This window comes from Hyalella azteca, unplaced genomic scaffold (assembly GCF_000764305.2).
Source record: "Hyalella azteca isolate HAZT.00-mixed unplaced genomic scaffold, Hazt_2.0.2 contig17235, whole genome shotgun sequence".
Taxonomy (NCBI): Eukaryota; Metazoa; Arthropoda; class Malacostraca; order Amphipoda; family Hyalellidae; genus Hyalella; species Hyalella azteca.
In genome coordinates this window covers 131,653-152,292 of record NW_025947027.1, presented here as the reverse complement: position 1 = coordinate 152,292, position 20,640 = coordinate 131,653, and the positions used below count along the sequence as shown (strand labels likewise).

At 42.4% G+C, this 20,640-nt stretch overlaps 2 protein-coding genes across 2 annotated transcripts; both read right to left on the bottom strand.

Moving 5' to 3' along the window:
* Positions 1–358: 358 nt before the first annotated feature.
* Positions 359–13,284, bottom strand: LOC108680309. The gene is made up of 4 exons (XM_018169113.2): positions 13,108–13,284; positions 4,331–4,454; positions 2,477–2,562; positions 359–2,116 (listed from the first exon to the last, which is right to left on the bottom strand). The coding sequence occupies exons 1-4, from the start codon at positions 13,186–13,188 to the stop codon at positions 1,901–1,903; spliced, it is 507 nt and encodes a 168-aa protein (XP_018024602.1). The 5' UTR covers positions 13,189–13,284; the 3' UTR covers positions 359–1,900.
* A 3,634-nt stretch (positions 13,285–16,918) lies between these two features.
* Positions 16,919–19,576, bottom strand: LOC125179399. Its single transcript, XM_047885180.1, has one exon. The coding sequence runs from the start codon at positions 19,557–19,559 to the stop codon at positions 17,562–17,564; it is 1,998 nt and encodes a 665-aa protein (XP_047741136.1). The 5' UTR covers positions 19,560–19,576; the 3' UTR covers positions 16,919–17,561.
* Between the last annotated feature and the right edge of the window lie 1,064 nt (positions 19,577–20,640).

Here is a 20,640-nt window from a genome sequence, read left to right as displayed (position 1 = left end):
ACTCGTAAACAGGCCCTGGGCCTAACGCCAACCATCAGCGCGCAATATCTACAAATAGCCTCAGACCAATGAGCTGTGGGTAACTCCGGCTAACAGTAAATCTGCTTTGCACAACACAGCCACTGCTCCACAGCGCAACTGGCCGGAGCGCAACAGGCCCTACCGCAACAGGCGGCGCAGGTTAGGTTAGGTTAAGTTACGTTACGTTAGGAGTAGCTGTTGCGGTAGGCCCTGCTGCGCTCCGGCCAGTTGGGCTCCGGCCTGTATGCGCTCCGGCCTGTGACTGAATGGCGCTGTTGTGGTGGGCGCTTTGTGTCAAAAGCCGTGAAGATGCCCGGCTGCGTTACGCTCGGGAAGGTATATGAATAGCACTGTGGACTTGGGCTATGCTGACCTCTAGCTATCCACCCTTCAGGAGCGAAAACCGCACCGCGGCAGCCAGGAAAAAAATCCGCGCGCCTCTCGTGATCCAGAGAGGACAGGGTAGGGATCATATCAGCGACGGTCGTCCGTGGCCTCTCATAAAACGGCCATAAACAATACGTGACCTCCACAGCATCGCTGATCGCGGCAAAGGCCCATTAGCTCTGGTCGCGTTAAGTAGCAGCTGGTGTAAGGCACCAACCCATTAGCTCGGGTAGCGTTAAGTAGCAGCTGATGTCAGGCACCAACCCATTAGCTCGGGTAGCGTTAAGTAGCAGCTGGAGTAAGGCACCAACCCATTAGCTCGGGTCGCATTAAGGAGCAGCTGGTGTAAGGCACCAACTCATTAGCTCGGGTCGCATTAAGGAGCAGCTGGTGTAAGGCACCACGTCAAGCAAGGCCATTATTTGAACTGATTAAAGCGCACAATTGCCGAGGCACCAATTCATGACTGTTCATGGGGACCGTCTAACGGCCGTTCAAAATGAACAATAAATTTAAAGTGGTAAATGTCAAATTAGTATAGCATGAAACTTAAGTAGTCAACATGGTAGTTAAGTAGAGCAAGTAGTAGGTAAACAGAGTTAGTAATTTCACCGCACAATACATATTGCATCAAGTTCCCTCTAATTCGACAATAATTGTAATTAGGGCAAACAATATCAAAATGGTACAATCGAGACGATCGTCGCTCGCTCGATGGCGTGCAGCCACATATCACCGATTCTATTGAAAATGTAAATTTTTCATGATTTTCACAGAACAGTTTAACGGAATTAATATTTTAACTGTACAACTACTTTAACAGACATCAAATATTAGTGTCCCTGAATTACAACGTTAGTCTAAGCCCTAAGGCCTAAGCCCTAAGGCAAATTTTTGCCGACCAAGACTATTCCTGGTCGCCAGTGTTCTACCAATGATAAACAACAAAATCTAGCTACGATTAATATACATTCATCTCTCTATTAATATATAAATTCTTTGCCAACAGAAGCAGTTACAATTGATCAGGATTACAGACATTTGCTTTGGTGAGCAAGGCAGTCTCTCAAATAAAACGTTGCGTTGCTATTGAATGTCGTTAATGAACAAACTCATTCCGCGACCGTTGAACAATATTACTGCCATAGGCACAAGTTAGATGCGCTTTCTACATGTATACGAATTCTTCTCCGCATTTGTGAATGAAGTATCGAAACAGTTTATTACTACCTAGAATAAAATTATTTAATTTTCATAACAACAAACTTAAAAGTATTACTTCTCTAATCAACAACATCATAATTGATATTTGGGTTTGTTAACTGGAGTTACGTTCATTACGAGCAACATTTAAAATCAGCATTAGTGTAGGAGCAATTTGGTTTCTTTGCTCGTTGCCTTCTTCAAACCTACAATCACAAAAGTTTTAGTCCAAAGCTGCAATCCATTTTTCCTAGAGATTCGCTGTACCCTCAATACTCTCCGTGGTCTTTCACCAATAATCGCCGTCTTGAAGGGCTTGGAAGAAGCTGAATACGACGCACGTGAAGTATATCCACACTGATGCGATGGCAAGCACGATGCAGCCAACGGTAACGTTGAGAGCGTAGCCGTGAGAGTTGATGAGGGTTAAGATGCCGCCCGATATCGCCATAATCATGTTCATGAACGTGAAAAACGCCCAAGGTAGCAGCAAAAAACGCTTTTTCTGCAAGGCAAAAGAAAGGCTATAAATTCAACACGACGAGAAGGCTTTTCTTCCAATTCACTGAAACGTTTTTAAACTAGAAGCCAAGAGAAATGTTTTCCTGCAAGTAATGATAGGCTCTAAGAACCCTGACGTTTTTAAATAGAAAACAAATTTTTACTACAAAATGGCATGTTTATACGCTCACATGAGTAGCATGAACGGTCATGTTTATACGCTCACATGAGTGGCATGAACAGTCATGTTTATACGCTCACATGAGTGGCATGAACAGTCATGCTTATACGCTCACATGAGTGGCATGAACAGTCATGCTTATACGCTCACATGCCTCGCATGAAGATGTATGTTGACACTCACATTTCTGACGCCATGTATGAGCACGAGGCAGACGATCACGTAGATGACGGCTACGAGCAGCAGCATGCTGAAGAAAATGTATGCCGCTGCAAATAGAATAATAAGTTTATATATAATTTCTAGACATTCATTTCGATTACTATTGCATGTTGATACGCAATCCATTCAACACGGGAAACATTTGCCCAAAATGGCAATAATATCTCAGTAGTCAGTCAACACTGACCCTGCCTCCTTGGTTATAAATCAGACATGGATAAAAGGTGCTTAATTAAAATATGACACCTCAAACGTTTCGTCAATATTACCAAAAAATTTGGTAATTAATATTCTGTAGCAGAATATCATACACAAGAGATTTGTCCAGTTCATAAAAAGACTCACGTAGAGTGCTGATTAAAATGTAACTGCTGAATATCATAATCATGTGATTCATCCATAATAATCCTCGAGCATTTAATCAGCCCATACCTTTCACCTCATCATGGTTAAGGGGAGCGTCTACCCTAAAATTGAAAATTTTTACTTTTTCGGTTTTTATACTAATTTTAAAGCTGACATTCTGCCCTATCCAACGGTACCACTGCCATCTCTCTACGTTGATTTATGATTTCACGACATTTCATGGAAGGGGGCGGGTGGGGGAGTTCTTTAAGTAGTTAGATAGGAACTAATTAGCTGCTGAGCTCTTTAAATATAGTGTCTAGGTACTTGAGTTGTGCTGCAGTTACGTGTTTAGTCTCATCTTAAAGCTGACATTCTGGCCTGATAGGCCAGAATGTCAGCTTTAAGATGATACCACCTTTAAGATGATAATGGTACCACTACCATCTCTGTACGTCGATTTTTACGTACACGACACTTCATGAAAGGAGGGCGGAAGGGGAGTTCTTTCAGTAATTAGATATGAGATACAGTAATTCGTTGTCCACCACTACAAATATAGTGTTTTTGTGAGGTCTGACTCAGTGTGCCTCCGGGCTTTGTAGGGAGAGATGCGCATGTAGTTGCTCCCATCATCCATGAGTGGAATAAAGCTCCAGAAACGTTTAGTTTGGTATCTACGCTACATTGAGCGCATATTGTGGTGCGCACGGGACTTTGTCGCGCTCTCCTCAACATTCACACTTATTGTCACGGAAAACCTATCTCCTCCTAGAGTTTTGAAGCTACAACAATAAGACATATATCATTCGATTTGCAAATGAAAGATCTACAAAGTTGTGTTTGCGTTTTTCTAATTTCTTTATAGTTTGGATTTTATTCAGTAAAAAGTGGGGAAAAAATCGAAAAATTTCGGAAAAATGGTCCCACACCCACAAAAATAAAAATTTCAAAAAACGTCAACGCAGTTTCATAGATATGGTCTTTACGCATCGAATGATATGTGTCTCGATGTTGTAGCTTGAAAATCCTAGGAGGAGATAGATTTCAAAAGTACCCCCTTTTTTGACCGTTTTCTAAGAATTTCACGTTTTCTTTCATTTTTTCGAAAAATTCACAAGTACAAAATGCGAGTTTTTTTCTATTTTACATATGTGTACTAAGTTCCAGAGTGATCCGTTTGTAAATAGCCGAGATAATTTTTGGGGTAGACGTTCCCCTTAAGTCCAATTTAAAACTGCACATAAGCCAGGTGTTTCTCTATACCTACTACTTTCAAAATTTATATACACAGCTAAATTAATAACTTTACTGCACTTTTATTCCTCAATTTTCTCGAAAATTGAAGATCATCCGCACTATAACATTTTACCCATACACTTCACATTTACATTTACACTTCGATAAAAAATAATTTGAAGATTACGGGGCTGGGACGCCGCATGAGCTGCAGGCGAGGAAGCAACCAACCTGCGTCGGAGTCCTTGTCGACGATGCCGAAGGTGACGGCGTTCTCGAACTTTATTTTCTTCTTGGCGTCCTGCACGTTGATGAGGCAGTAGATGGCAATGGCGATCTCCACCAGCCCGATGCCCTGGGGGCCAAATTTGATTTAGGGAGATTGGAGGCAGCATTGAGTTTGTGGAACATCAGTGACATCACTCAATTAGTTGAGTAAAAGTGGCAACCCTCGATTAGTGGGGCATCAGTGGCAACTCTAGGCTAGCATCAGTAGCAATACAAGGTAGTGAAGTGAGGCGATTGTCAGTTAGTCGGAAAACACAATATTCCGTTTCGTCATATGTTCTTCTCTCACTTTAAACAATAGTGATAGTTCTCTCACTTTAATACACGGCACAGTGAGCTACACAGTATCATTCGATACAGCACAGTATCTTTCTGCATAATAACAGTGAGCATCACATTACTTTCCTACATGACAATATTGAGCGAAAACAGTATATTTTTAATGGCGACGTTAATTAAGCAAAGTTAAATTTGCCATGTCAGCAATATATCGGTAACGGTGCCAAGGTTACCAGTGAGAAACTCGAAACACGCTGAGGCTGATACTGCGCGAGCATACGTTCCGCTCAATTACCGTGCAATTTACGAACATATAAGGACAACGAACGATCATCGTGAAACTGAAGATTATCGTAAAACTAGCAACAATCGTAGACTTATCGTGCAAGGTGCCCCTAGGACCAACAGCCTGATCAAGCCTTGACCTCCAAGGATCACTTTCACGCGCGACGTTGCACCCTTTCGTACAGACGCGGTCACAGATGTTAGACAGAAGCTGCTCTTTCAGCAATCGCAACTACAGTAAATGCTGTAAGTTCTGAGGCTTAATAAAATATGAATACTTAAGTTTCGGTGATCGATGATAGAAGAAAGTCTGCATTTGATTAATCTCCATGCCATTGTTACAAGCAGCAATTGCTTTCGAGTCATGCAGCAACAGCTAGGTACCGCCCACCTGCCATTGCTGTGCATATTGCCATTGGGCCATGGCTGTGTAACCCACCGGCCATTATTGTACATAATGAAGCCATCACACGTCGACGATGCCATTGCGTTTTAAAAATGCAGTATAGCGCGGGCTGGACGTTGCGTTGTCTCACGACTTGCACAGGAAACTCCTGCCGTTTGAGTCACACTTTCAGGAGTGCCCGGACTTGGAAATTCTTATTCATGGACGCTCACGTCTTTATAGAAGATAATTCGTCATTTTTTATTATAACGAAATTTTTCGATCATTGACTGTGTGTTTTCTTTTAGCTAAGTAGCGACTGATTCGGATACAGGAATAACCGGGCTTAATTTAAATCTAGACTCACAAAAGCTTACTTGCAAGTCAGTAAACATAGCAGATAAAAAAAATTCATGGTTTCAGAAGTCTCCGTACGTCTTATGTACGGACTGGTCCCATAAGTTCCTACACCTGAGGAAGCATAGTAATCGCAATTGAATACAAATATTTCAACAATTTGTACATAATTTTCAAATTCAAATTCCACTGCACGGATGAATGTTCAATTATCTATATTATGAACATGAATGAAAAGATGTAGGATGTGGACAGGAGGAAATGAACTGTTTTCATGAATGAATGCCAACTGGCAACCTTGGGCTTGGAGCAGGGCTAAATCTATGGAACAGACGGACACTAACGATATTACAGGGTAAAAGGGAACTTTAAAATAAAAGAAAAAAATCAAAAGATAATTATGAAAAGTGAATATATTTTAGAATAATGAGAGTGCGTATAAAACTCGTGAAAGGCAAATTAAACGCTGACAACCTGAAAGCAATAATAACACATAATTGAAGCACATACACGTAAAAGCCTGAAAATTGAAACGAAAGATGAAATCATAATTCATTTGATAGGAATTGGAGTTTTGAGCCTTCATAGGCAACACTGAAAAAGAGATTAATACGAGTACAACAATGGAAACGGTTTCTGTCCAGAAGAAGGCTGAAAAACAGAACATTAAACATTGACATAGGAGAGTGGGAGTGAATTACCTACGATGAAATAAGAATAAAAGAAATGAGAGTAGTGATAGTAACTAAGGGAAGAAGGAACAAACAAATGAAGAGGAACAACAAGCAAATGATGGGTAAAAGACACAATTCTGACATCCTCAAGGCCGAACGGTGATGAACTGACAGAAGGTATCTTGCCACAACACATCTCCATGAGGAACGAATGCTTAAGGCGATAGACCGTTGATCAGGGCTGGCGTTGCGCCAATTGCTGTAATAACAGCGGCACGCGTCACGGTAATGCTGACAACAGCAGCACGCGTCACGGTAATGCCGACAACAGCGGCACGCGTCACGGTTATGCCGACAACAGCAGCACGCGTCACGGTAATGCTGACAACAGTAGCACGCGTCACGGTAATGCCGACAACAGCAGCACGTGCGTCACGGTAATGCTGACAACAGCAGCACGCGTCACGGTAATGCTGACAACAGCAGCACGCGTCACGGTAATGCCGACAACAGCAGCACGCGTCGTGGCAATGGTAACAACAGATGCAGGCGCAGGGCGTCCCGCATTATTCAAATCATTACAACATTTGATGCGGATCTTGGTGCTGCATCAGAAAGCTTAAACTTACCTGCTCCTCGCGAGTTTTATTTTTAGATATCAGGATCTAACAATGGCTCACTTTGAGCCTCATTGGCTCAATCTCTGCTCGTTACAATGTTATTTGTTCTTCAGCTTCAGTGATTCTTAGCAGCATCAGAGCTTCGCTTTGAAAAGGCCTGAATTGTAAGATAATATCCCGTTCCTGTCGTTACTGGTAACGTAAAAGGTAACGCTCACGCTATCGGCGTTTAAGACTTCATCTTCCTTACTCTATGATAACATCGAAATGATGTTATCATAGAGTAAGATCATACCTTAATAGGTATGATCTTACTCTATGATAGATAGATCATAGATCATACCTTAATTCATATCCGTACATTGTTCTTTCTGCTGAAGCATCTACCATTTTTCTTCCATCACGCGCTTGGCTCAAAGCACCTTGAGAAATTCGTATCTTGGAAGTAGAGCGACTATTCTGAATCGAGGTCTGGCTGAAAAACTTAAATTCATGTAAATAATTATTCAAAAAGTGAAACCTTTCAATCAAGTGAACATCTTCAACACTAAAAGTTTTCTGTGAAGGCGCTCAGTTTTCTCACACTTCTGACAGTAGGTTCAAGAGTCCAAGATGAGCTTCAGTATAACCAGCAACAGCCATGCTTAATAAAATGCAGTATAAATATGTAAATAATTAAAATTATATTGTAATTAAAAGCGTCCTGCTTACTATCACTGCATCTAAACATTCACTCAAGAAATTTATGCTGTGAGTTTACTTACAAAAGGTTTTAACATAAGTTGTATTTAAGATTTATCAGCTACTTAATGTCATCTTTGGGATAGTCGGCAACCTAAACGTAATGAGATCGCGGTTTTATCTAAATCGTACGATAGAACAGCGAAGGCGCAGGCAAAAGGCAACCTCTGGAAAGCCTAGATTACACCAGGTCAGTCGTAGCATGACGAATTTGCCACGACAAAAATTATAACTGAATGTATTTATCCCTGTTACGAGCCGTAATCTAAAATTTATCCTTATATACGAGCCTATATGCATTTATCCCTATATATACGAGTCAAAATCGCATAAATTAAAACAAAAAATATAACTCAGTACTCACAGCAGTGAGTGACAGAGAGCGCATTTTCTCGTCGACGAAAACTTGAGGTCACGGACAGACGGACGGACAGACAGACAGACAGACATGGCGAGCACAATAGTGCATTTTTCCATAAATGAGAAAATGCGCTAAAAATGATAATCGCGTCTGCAATAACGATGTTATAGTAGCACAGTGAGAGTAGAGTGGCGCTGTGAGGCACTCTGAGTCACGCAGGGCCACCGCTCTTGGCACTCTGCCCCCGTGGCGGTGCAAGAGCCACGGCCACGAGTGGCATCGTCTGCCATCAACGTCAACAAATTCTAGATAATAAAATTATGGATTATTGCACTGCAAATATCGCTGCCCTTGCACTGCTAGCCACGTCAACTGCATGAGTGGCGAGTGGTAAGTGAGAATGAGTCCATTTCAAGAGCAGTTCATTTTCACTTGACTAGAGCACAGATAAAAATTACTAAGGTTGTAGCATGCTGCAGTAATGCAGCATGATGATAATTGCGCTTATGTGTCTAAATCAACTAATCAAAATTGCTGCTGACAGTGAAAGCAATAGCAAATAATGAACATTGTATTATGGTAGCAACGGTGGGGATTGTTTGGTCTGAGGGCAGAGGACGTACTTACAGAGGGAGTGAGAGGCGAAGGGATGAGTGTTTATACGCGACCGTGGTGTGTGAACTACCTGATGATGAGGCAGGTAAAAGAAAACGGTGGGTTATGATTGAAGTGATTCTGAAAGAGAGGTATGTGGGTAATAGCGTGAGGTATGAAAGAACATGTAATAAGCAGCTGGCAATGATTGCAGGTTCATCAACGTAAGTGTAATTATTGTAATCAAAGTCAATCACTGTGGCTGTGAATGAGGAAGCAAAAAGATATTTGAGAAGTATAGTGAAGGGACGGAGCGAGAGGATGGCAAGAATTGAATCATGGTAATAGGCGAAGTTGATATAAATAAACGAGTAAAAGAAATGCAAAAATCTATACCTCTGTGCCTATACCTGATAGTAACTATGATCTTTGCACTGCTAGTAGTGTTACCCTAAGCGCTGCTATATGGGATGCTCATATATAGCACTGCTGGCAACGCCGCTCGTAGCTCTGTTTGTAACGCTGCTCTTAGCACTTCATTGATTGCTGCTCTTAGCACTGCTAGTAGTGCTGCTCGTAGCACTGCTTGTTAGCTACTCTTGTCCTAGCACTTCAGGGATCGCTGCTCTCAGCAGTATTGGTAGCGCTGCTCGTAGCACTGCTTTTAGCACTGACAGGCACACCTGCTCCGCATTAGCACCACACGATCACACCATTACCATCCTGACCTGCAGCACCACTCCAGCACCGCACCTGCACCACTCTTGCTCCACTCCAGCACCGCACCTGCACCACTCTTGCGCCACTCCAGCACCGCACCTGCACCACTCTTGCTCCACTCCAGCACCGCACCTGCACCACTCTTGCTCCACTCCAGCACCGCACCTGCACCGCTCTTGCGCCACTCCAGCACCGCACCTGCACCGCTCTTGCGCCTTTGTGAAGAGATAAGATATCCGGCATCAGGGCGTGGTCGCTTCGACCCCCCAGCGTTGCCTCCTCATGAGAGTTTCGTGTGGTGTGTGGTAACACTGCATGTGTGGTGAATGGTAACACTGCGTGTGTGGCAACACTGAGTGGTGAATACTACCGAAATCACGTACAGGATTCACGGTACACACCATGGACAACACAAATGGCCTCCATCACAAACCACATACAGCCTACATCTTTTTCCACAAACACGCCTACATCAAGCATAACATATTCGGCCGCCGTTACGCACACCATATAAGGCTTATATCAAGCATAACATCCACGGCCTCCATCACGCAAAACATATACGGCCTACATCACATAAGACATATATATATATATATAAAACCTACATCACGCGCACCATATACGGCCTATATTATGCGCAACATATGCAGCCTACATCACGAACAACATATACGGCCTACATCACACAAGACATATATATATATATATAAAATCTACATCACGCGCAACATATACGGCCTATATTATGCGCAACATATGCAGCCTACATCACGAACAACATATACGGCCTACATCACGAACGGTATATGTGGCCTACACCATGCGCATTATATGTGGGCTACATTATGCGCAGCATGCATTTATGCCCTTCAGTAGTGTGCTGCATGCAAAATGGGCGCATGTAGAGTGAACAGCGTGAGGCACAATAACAGCATGTTTACAGAGGCAGCGTGAACAGTGAGTACAGCGTGGAGCATGAAGGCAGCATGCAGCACAGCGGCAGCGGGCTGAGTGTGCAGTATGAAGGCAGCATGCAGCACAGCGGCAACGTGTTGAGTGTGCAGCATGAAGGCAGCATGCAGCACAGCGGCAGCGTGCAACCTTAATGGAGCATGCAGCACAGCGGCAGCATGCTGAGCGTGCAAAATAAATTCAGCATGCAGCACGATGGCAGGGTGCTGAGTGGGCAGCATAAAGGCAGCATGAAGGCAGCATGCAGCACAGTGCTGAGCGTGTAGCATGCAGCAGAGAGGCAGCGTGCAGCACAGAGCTTCATTATGCTGTGCCTCTTCAGAAAGCTTCCCGTCCTTCACAACGGACACAACACGTCCACCGTCCACGAATCAATGGTGATGGCCTCATATGATGATACTCGCTTGATTAAAGTATGAAGACCCATGAGGACATACGAGGGCCCAATCTTGGGGCGAGGACGGTATGCAGACCTGGTGAAGGGGTGACAGCGCGTTCATCATTAGGGAAGATGGGCCCAATTAAATTACGAGGGTCACACGAAGATTGGAATGATACGTACAATTCATCCCATGAAGATGAACAGATTGAAACTTCGTCGTACAGTGTCAGGGATCGATCCTAAGTTTAGCCTGGGCAGTAAACTGAAGGAGGAGAGGACTCAAAGGGGAGAGAGCGTGGGGGCCATGCAAGGTCAATTGAACACACCTACATACACACTTGCGCACACGTGTACGTGTACGACACGCTTTTGTACCTCTTTTTCAAGGCCTGCCCTGTGCTTGCATGCAGCAATAAGGGTTTACTCGCATGTTAGCTGCCTCCTTGACCTCTGTCTCTATGTTATTTGATGGACGCCGCGAGAAGAGCAGGCTACTAATCTGTGTTCACGCCAGATGACAGGGTGGTGCATTGCATGTTCTAGCTCAGCGCATTAAGCATGTTTAATGCTAAAAGCAGCAATGAAGGGCGAGTGTACCACTGTATGTGTTGCCAGCAGCAATTCCGCAACCTGTTGCCACTACAAGTTAAGTGTTACCCGCAACAAAATGCGATCGACGAAAGAAAAACCAGACCACCGCAAACTTTATTAGGCCTCGTAATTCCCGCAGGAATAGATGGACAGCGAAGCCAAGACCCAAGATTGAAGTCCAGCCAATACTTTCGCCTTGGGCGATCTCTGAGCAACACGAAGGAAGCCGCTAGTGGAGTAGGTAACTCATGAGTTGCTCGAGCAATGAACGTGCTGTTAGAATGCTACTTATGGCCTGTTCGCAATTTGCAGAATCAATCATACAAATGAGAAAATTCTTGATAAGAAACGTTCTCTGGTCTCCAATCAGTTTTAAAGACTCTTTCCAAGTTCTATTTTAAGTACAACGTTATTATTTCAATCATTGAATTATTTTCTGTTACTTGGTTTGTAACAGAAAATGATGCCAACTTTTGTGCATTGGTTAAACAAAAAAAATCCCATGACACCTACATAAATTCGGTTCATGGGCCCCACAGTAAATGTCAGAGTGAATTAATTACTACTAATCAACTCATTTCCAGACGCTCGCTAGAGTTACTCATAATTATTCTAAAATTCAATAAATTTATCAATAAAAGCTTAAAACAATTTTGAGTGACAAGAAATAAACACTAAGTAAGTATATATGGGTCCATTTTGATGCCCGAGATGGCTGCGCCTTGTGAACTGTCGGCATCCATAGAGCGCTCCCTTGCTGCCTGCGACTGTTCCGCCCGAAACTCATCAAAAATACAAAGGCTGCACGGGTGTCGATGAGTTATTCATGACTTGGACTAGACTCTTCATTTTGATGCATCACGTGCATCAAATAGCGATGGGGCGCACCTGTACGTGCCTTGACTATACCAATACGACATAACTGTATTTGTCTACGGAATGAGAGCATTGTTATTCAAGAACAATAGTAACCTTCATACGGAGGACATCAGCTGACGATGGAAGTGAATTCTAGTTTCATTGGTGTGATAAATAAGGTATGATTAGAATGCTAAGTGGCGATTAGCTGATTGATTCAAGATAAAGTAAATTCATGTAAATTTCATATGATCAGACGAGAATCAGAAGGGAAGATCAGGTAAAAATTATTCAGAAAATAAGGGGAATGGCTTGAGGATTCACTAGTGCTCCGCCATCAATCGCGTGACAATTTAAAATAAAAACGACACATCAAGCAACCAATACCTCAAGGAAACCAGAAAATTCCTCTTACACGTACAAGGAACCGTTCGTAAATGCTTTTTGAACTAGCATTAAAAAAATTGTCTGAGCTTCAGGATCGCAAAGATTGTTTCTAATATGGCATCATTGGAAGAGCCTTCACTGCTGCAGCTCTCACTCTCAGCATCACAGAGCGCCATATAACTCTTCAATTGTAAGATTCACTGACTTAGAGGACGAGTTGAAAAGGCATTACAATTAAAGACAGATTCTTATGAGCTCTTTAGAAGAAAGCAACTCTTGAGATAATAAACAGAGTTCAACTCTTGAGATAATGAACAGAGTTCAACTCTTAAGATAACGAACAGAGTAGGTAATCATATTGGCTCGTATCATTGGAGGTTCTACATGAAGCGCAAGGCGGCACTGGCAGCGACAGGTGCGGCGTGCAGCTCACGTGAAATAAGAGCAAGAAAAAGTCAGGACTTGCAGAGATGTAAAAAACGAAATTCTCAAACGTCGTGACCCGTCTCACCACTAAAGATATGATTCCGATGGCGAGAGATCCTTCTCTCAGGCCGCAGCAACAGCAACAACACTTGCGAAGACACGGCATCTTGCTATAATTCGTCTTTAGATCAAAAGCAACGAATGAAGCAAGATGTTTCACTGCGAGCAAGCTAACTCAACACCTCACACTTCACAGCCACGAGACCAACTGTTGACTAAACCTCGACGACACTGCAAGAACCCGTTACTGCCCCCCTTCCCTCTTCCTCCTCTCTTCTCTACGTCACATGCACACTCGACGCTCGCCGTGTAGGTGCAACCTCCCACGCCTTGGTCTTGCCCACGTTGTGTGGGTGCATTTACTCCGGGATGAGCAGCTGGATATAAATTTTTAAGCTCATCGCAGCAAAGTCAGCATTGATTAACCATGCGTCGTGCTTATTATAGCAGCTCGATTAAAGTTCTGACGCTCATTATAGCAATGTCAGCGTTGTGTAAACACACATCGTGTTCATAAAGCAGCTTGATTGCAGCTACCATGGTAGAACTACTAGTTCAACCATGGCAGCTACGATGCTCATTATAGCAACGACGGAATTGCTTTATCAAACATCATGTTTATCAAAGCAGCTTGATTGAAGTTATGATATTCATAAGAGCAATTTCGGCATTGGTGATGTACTCGTATATTTAATCTCCAGTTGAGCAATAATAATATTCTATAATAATAATAATATAATAATATTAATATTCTCATGCTCATCACAGCAATAAAGTTATTGTAGAAGCCCTCAGTAAAATTATTAAATCATTCAAATAGTTATTTGCGTTACAATAAATCAGTCGGGTCATTCAACAGCAATTTTATGTGACGAAGTGAAGCATATTTACATGCCTCACAACACTTCGAGTCCTAACTTAATGCGAAGTTACTTATGACAGAGTTGTTCAAATTAGAATTACTCAACTATTACAGTTAGTGAGCGATATTACAAAATATCAGATGGCAATTTAATTCATAGATAGAATAAGAAAGAAATAACACTTTTCGTGTGTCACTACACGCAACCAAACAGTCATAGTTGTTTCACTTCCTGCAGCTGAATACGTAAAAATTTCTTACAGGAAGATTAGGCGCACTATCGAATTACGAACGTGATCTCTCATGACATGATTTGAACCAGTCAGTGAGACTATTGCAAAATTAGTATCTAAATTCAATTTGAAGAGCTAGCACCACTGTCCGTTGGTTGGGCTAAGAACATGCAGCTGAACTTGACCTTATATGCAGTTGCAGGCCGACTTCTCATCTCCTCTCTATACGTACATCGCAGGACCCTCCCTCTACATGTTACCCAAAATGGCATAGTTTGTAATGTTCATTCCTTCAATCCAGTCTAATCGTTTATAATGGCGGTTGATGGCTGCGAAAGTGCGGATATTTTTAAATGTAGATCAATTTTATTCATATCTCCTTGAATTTTGTTTACAAATGATGTTCAATCACAACATAAAGCTGGATTATGACAGCTTTTTTCTTACCATGGTCGATATCGGATACAAGAACCGAAATTTATGGATGAAGAACCGTAAAATGTTGATCTATTTATTAATCGCGACTTCAAATTCGTGTCAACTCGAATCCTAATAGTTGAGGCTATTCATCTTTTATGTTGTAATACAATAGGTTGAAAATTTCCTACTGCTTGCAATTAGACCGCTAAGATCAAGCGTGACCAACGCTGATATGCGCCTTAAAATTTTGGTAGCCGTCAGTTGAGCTGATTTTGATAAACGCTCGATATGTAACCTGTCGGTAGAGGTCTCCGATCTTATGGGCGGCGTCATAGGCTATACCTTTGTATCGTAACTCTGTATACAAGATACGTTATCTGCACTGATGTGTCTTACTTACCTTCACTAACTCAGTCACGTAACCTGATCCTCGGGTAGAGCTTAATGCTGTATAATGAGCTCAAGTGCAACCTTGGGTCATCAGTGCCGACACTTCTATTCTATTCTATACTGGGTGAAGAAACGCACAAGGAAGAGGACCGTTTCGGCCTAAAATAAAATTTTTTGACTTATTGGGTTTTTGCTATGAATTTAAAACTTCAAATCTGATGCATCTAACGGTGTAATCGTCATGTCTATGCGTGCGTTAGTTCGTTCACTAGGATGATGTTCCCGCCTGGCTGAGGCCAGGAGGGATAATTGTCCGCTCAAAATTAGCAAGAACCAAAGTGAGGGATTTCAGCTTATTCATGTCGAATTGTCGATCTACATACTTACTACTGCTACTGCTGGTGCTTACCTTACATTATTTGAATAAGATTTGGCTTTTTTATTTCGATTTGATTTTGATAAGTATCAATTGTGTATACGTGACAGATTTTTCAACCAATTGTCACGTACTGGAAGAAGAGTTTTTGGACGAATATTGGGATTTGTGGGAAGAGGAAGTCGATGAGGAGAATTGTGGGTGTTGGGGCTGAGACCACCTTCACTTGTGTTCAGTTTTGTATGCACACATGGAATGTAGTGGGTGTATGGAAAAAGGCATGAAAGTAATATGTTGTTTATGGAATATAGTGAATATTTAATAAAGTGTGCTTGGAATGTATTGTTGATGGAATATGGTATATAGTCAAATGGGGTAAGACAGGATTGCAGCCTTCATGGGGTAAGAAAGGACCAGCCCATGGCAGGCACTCTAATTGCACTGAATTTAATTTGATAAAAGAATATGTTAGAGCAATCATTGCCTGTCATTTCAGTGTTTGTTTCAACCCTCTTCTGCAAATAATTAATTTCTGGCTAATTTTCAAAGAAAACCTATGTAAAGAAGGGTCACAAAATAGTTAACCCTGTTTCAATTTCTTGTGCTTGTAGGTTAACAGAATCCGGTTCAGACGTAGTTTTATTAAAGGAGTCGAGAAGCAGGAACGAAGCGACAGAGGAGGGAAGTACTCCAGACTTCTTATACCATAGGTACAAGCGGCCGACTGCCCTTCTTCTTGTTTGATGATTACTGGAGCTTTGGAGACCCGTCCATGTAGCTCCACGTCTGCAGGGGGATTCAGTTGTTACAGCAGTCCCACCAGTCACACGACTGCTCCACAATTCAGAGACTGCAGCAGTCCCGGCAACTGTGTGCACATGAAGAATGTCATTAGCTTAAAGCATCATAAACATTGTGTCAATTGGTCAGCTACAGCTCATAAAATTAGGGAGTTATATGTCAATATCATGTTCAGGGAAATATTTGCAGCGGGTGGATCAAGGGACAACATGTTTCAAAATAAAACATCATTCAATATTATCAGGAGATGTTGGTGACTAGTTCATACTAAACAGAAGATGCCATTAAATTACCGTAGCTAGGCCAAATTACCCAAGTTAGTAACTAGAGGATGCCCTACCTTGTGCCACATACGAGAAACCAGACTCAAGGTGAGGGTCCAGCCTGGGTGGCGCAACCTGGAGCCTCTTTCAGCCAAATGTGGCTAGTGCAAACAGTATTTGATGCAAATACGCTAACAAGATGTCTCACTTATGGGCAGGGCTCAGAAGGAGGCAAGGGAAAAACTGCTTATCTGGTGGAGGCAAATAGAAGCACCCTTCACATAGGCAGTCATTACAGTATTCAATAGATCTGCGCAGAGCACCTCTACTTGAGCTCATGGATGCACCTAGTGGTGCGTTTGTTGAAGATTTGAGATGAAGTTAGTTCCACAGAGTGTTATTTGCAATTAGTATACTTGCAATTGTTAGATGTGACAGGCGAAATTTGAATAAAACAAATGGGCAACATTAGGCCGACTGCCCAAGTTACAACAAATAAACAAAACTTGGAAGCAAGCATTTTGTATGGTTCGGGAGATGTTGCCAAAATATCAGCTTCAAATAATCTAAGTTAATAAGTTAAATCATTACATACCTCCCCTCCTAAAACAAACCTTCAATTTGAACACAATGATCCTGACTAAGTACACTAGTCCGCTTTGGTTCATATTCTGGTACATTAACATTCCTTGAAAACAAATCAGCCAAAAGATTATCAGACCCTTTTATGTATTCGATCACGAAATCGTATCCCTGAAGAGACAAGGCCCATCTCATTAATCTAGAATTTTTTTCCTTGTTTTGTCACAACCATTGCAGAGGCGCATGATCAGTACGAATTATAAACTTCTTGCTGAACAAATATTGATGACAATAGTTGACACACCATTTAATTGCTAGACATTCCTGCTCGATGACAGAGTAGTTTTGCTCGGCCTTATTCAACTTGCGGCTCATGAAGGATATGGGTCTAAACTCCCCATCTATTTCCTGCCCCAAAACTCCGGCAATACCCAGCTTACTAGCATCCGTCTGCAGGATGAACGTCAAATCAGGCCTAGGTATCGCTAGTGCTACGTCTGCGGTCAACAATTCAACTGCTTCCTTAAAGCACCGAGTTGATTCGCTAGTCCACTATAGTACATCGAGCTCTGATTTGCATAACATTTTCGTTAGCCCAGCAATGTGGTGAGACAAATGCGGTAGAAATCGTCTATAAAAATTCAAAAGACCTAAAAATGACCTTAATTCCTTTTTCCTACCAGGCTTCGGAAATTGCCTAACAGCTTCTACCTTCGCAGGGTCTGGCTTTATCTCACCACTCCCCACAATGAAGCCCAAAAATTTCACTCTAGTCTGCCCAAAATCACATTTTGCGATATTCAAAGTTATCCCTGCGGCCTTCAGCTTTCGCATAACAGTCTGCACATGAACCACATGAGATTCAAAATCGCTACTGAAAATAACTAGGTCATCTACAAAGCTAGTAACAAAATCTGAACAGTCTGCCAATATTTCTTTCAACACACGGTTGCACAGTCCACTAGCAAATCTAATTCCAAATGGTACACAATTAAATTCAAATTGCCCAAACTCTGTTACAAACGACGTGTACTGCTTCGAGTTCTCTTCCAATGGCATTTGGAAATACGCCTTCGTTAGGTCTAACTTTGATAAGAATTTTGCATCGAAGAGTTGTTCAATGACTGACTCACGCTCTGGCATCGGATAATTGTCAACGTTGACATGTGGGTTGAGTTTCCGGAAATCTATGGCGAGTCGCAACGAATCGTCAGCATTGCGCATCACCACCATCGGGGATGCCCACTCACTCGTTGACTTTCTGATGATACCCTGGCGTAGCCATTTCTCCAATTCTTCCTTTACTTGATTTTTAAGATGAAAGGGTACCTTATACGGAAGCATCCTTATAGGCTTCTCTGTGTTCACCGATATACGATACTTCAGACCTGCAATTTGACCGGGAACTGAACTAAACACCGCTTTCTCGGTTTCGAGCAGCGTTTCCATTTGTTTCTTCTGTTCCGTTGTCAGTTCCTTCGATATTTTCGGTTCCAATCCAACTGTGGTGTCGGCCAACTGACTAACTTCCATTCGTCCCGCCTGACTCGGCACTTCTCGGGTTCGGAATGGTTTGAGCATGTTGATGTGGTAAGTTCGTTCATTGGACCCAACTCTGATGACGTAGTCTACTTTATTGAGTCTTCTAACCACAACGAACGGCCCCTTCCACTCTGCCTGAAGTTTATTGGTTGACGTTGGTAGCAGCAGCAAAACCTCATCTCCGACCTTAAAAGTTCGCTTTCGGCACGTTCTGTCATAGTAAAACTTCTCTTTCTTCTTACTTCTTTCCTCCGTGATGTTGGCCAGTTCCATGAACTCCTTCACTCGTTGTCTCATCTGCATTACGTAAGACGTCACGGACAGCTCTTCTTCATCTGTCATATTGCTCAGAATTTTCTCCTTTATAAGAAATAAAGGTCCACGAACTTCATGCCCGAACAAGAGTTCAAATGGAGCGAAGCCTGTCGACAACTGAGGAACTTCTCTGTACGCGAACAATAATGGTTGCAAATAACGGTCCCAATCTTCCGGTTGTTCTTCAGTCATTTTCTTTAACATCTGTTTCAATGATTTATTAAAATTCTCGACGGATCCATTGCATCGTGGATTGTAGGGCGTTGTATGGATGCTCTTTATTTGTAGTAATTGATTAAATTTGCGCATCACTGCTGACATGAACTGGGTCCCTTGATCATGCAGAATTTCTTTCGGTAGTCCCACGCGTGAGTAGATTTCGAGGAGTGCCTCGGCAATCGTTTCGCTGTCGATCCTCTTGAGTGGAACTGCATCCGGGTATTTCGTCGCAAGATCAATGGAGACCAAGGCAAATCGGTTGCCCTTCCTTGATTTTGTCAATGGTCCAATCAGATCAATAGCAACTCTTTCAAAAGGAGTGCTTATAACCGGCAGGTTAATTAAAGGTACTTTAGGAGGCTTACCAATAGAGCTCCGCTGGCAAATGTCACACGACCTGCAAAATCTCGACACGTCGGCATATACCCCAGGCCAATAAAAATGCTGCATTACACGCAACAGCGTTTTACGCATTCCTACGTGGCCGGACATAATAGTATCATGAGCTAGTGTCATAACCTTCGTAACAAGACATGATGGTAACACAATCTGTTTAACTACATCTCTGGCCTGCCTGTTCTTCAAACTCAATCTGACTAACACATCATTACGCAATTCAAACTTTGGAAAGCTAGTAGAATTTTCCATTGATTTTCGGAAGCATGTCTTGAGCTTCGGATCAGATCTTTGCATTTGCACGATTTCAGCCGTCGTCAAAGTATCCATGTCAATGTGTACTGGTCGACTGGGCCGAGAAGGAACAACTTCAGACTGCTCATCAGCGCGAGTTTGACTCCTCGTCTGAACATAACAACTAACACTTACACCAACAACACTTGAACAGTCAGAATTATCAGCTGGTATGTTAGACGTACATGCACATGACGCTCCATTCACATTGCCTACCAGTACATCAAACGGTAATTTAGGTACACAAATTGCTACCGTACGACCAGAGAAAAATACACAATCAAGATCAATGATAGCTCTATTCGCCACCATCTTACTTCCATCAGCAAATTTCAGCCAAACAGATTCGTTTTTCTGCACTGATCTCGGATCAATCAAATCAGACTTGACTAGAACCGCCGTCGATCCCGTGTCCCTTAGCACCTTGACGTCCTTGCCATTGCACGTACCAAGAACAAGTGGCAACTTTCCACTGTAGTTTACGCTGTTGTTCATCGCAAAATTTACGTTAACAGTGGGATCCTTTTTCTTCTGATCTGCTAAAGATCCACCCTGCCTGGCCCAACAGTTCTTAGCAAAATGCCCAGGTGCTCCACATTTAAAACATTTAGCACGTGTAAGATTGGCATTAACAGATCCAGTCTTAGGCTCCAGTTTACTGGTCACACGCCCTTTACAAAATTTAGCTATGTGTCCCACTTTTCCACAAATATGGCAAGATCTATCAGATTCTGAATTACGCTCCCCTGAAGCATGATCAGTTAGCGTTACACTAGACAAATTCAATTTCAACTTGGTTGAATGTCTACCGTGAATCGCTTGATAATTATCAGCAATCTTAACGACCTCGTCCAAAGTCATTTGA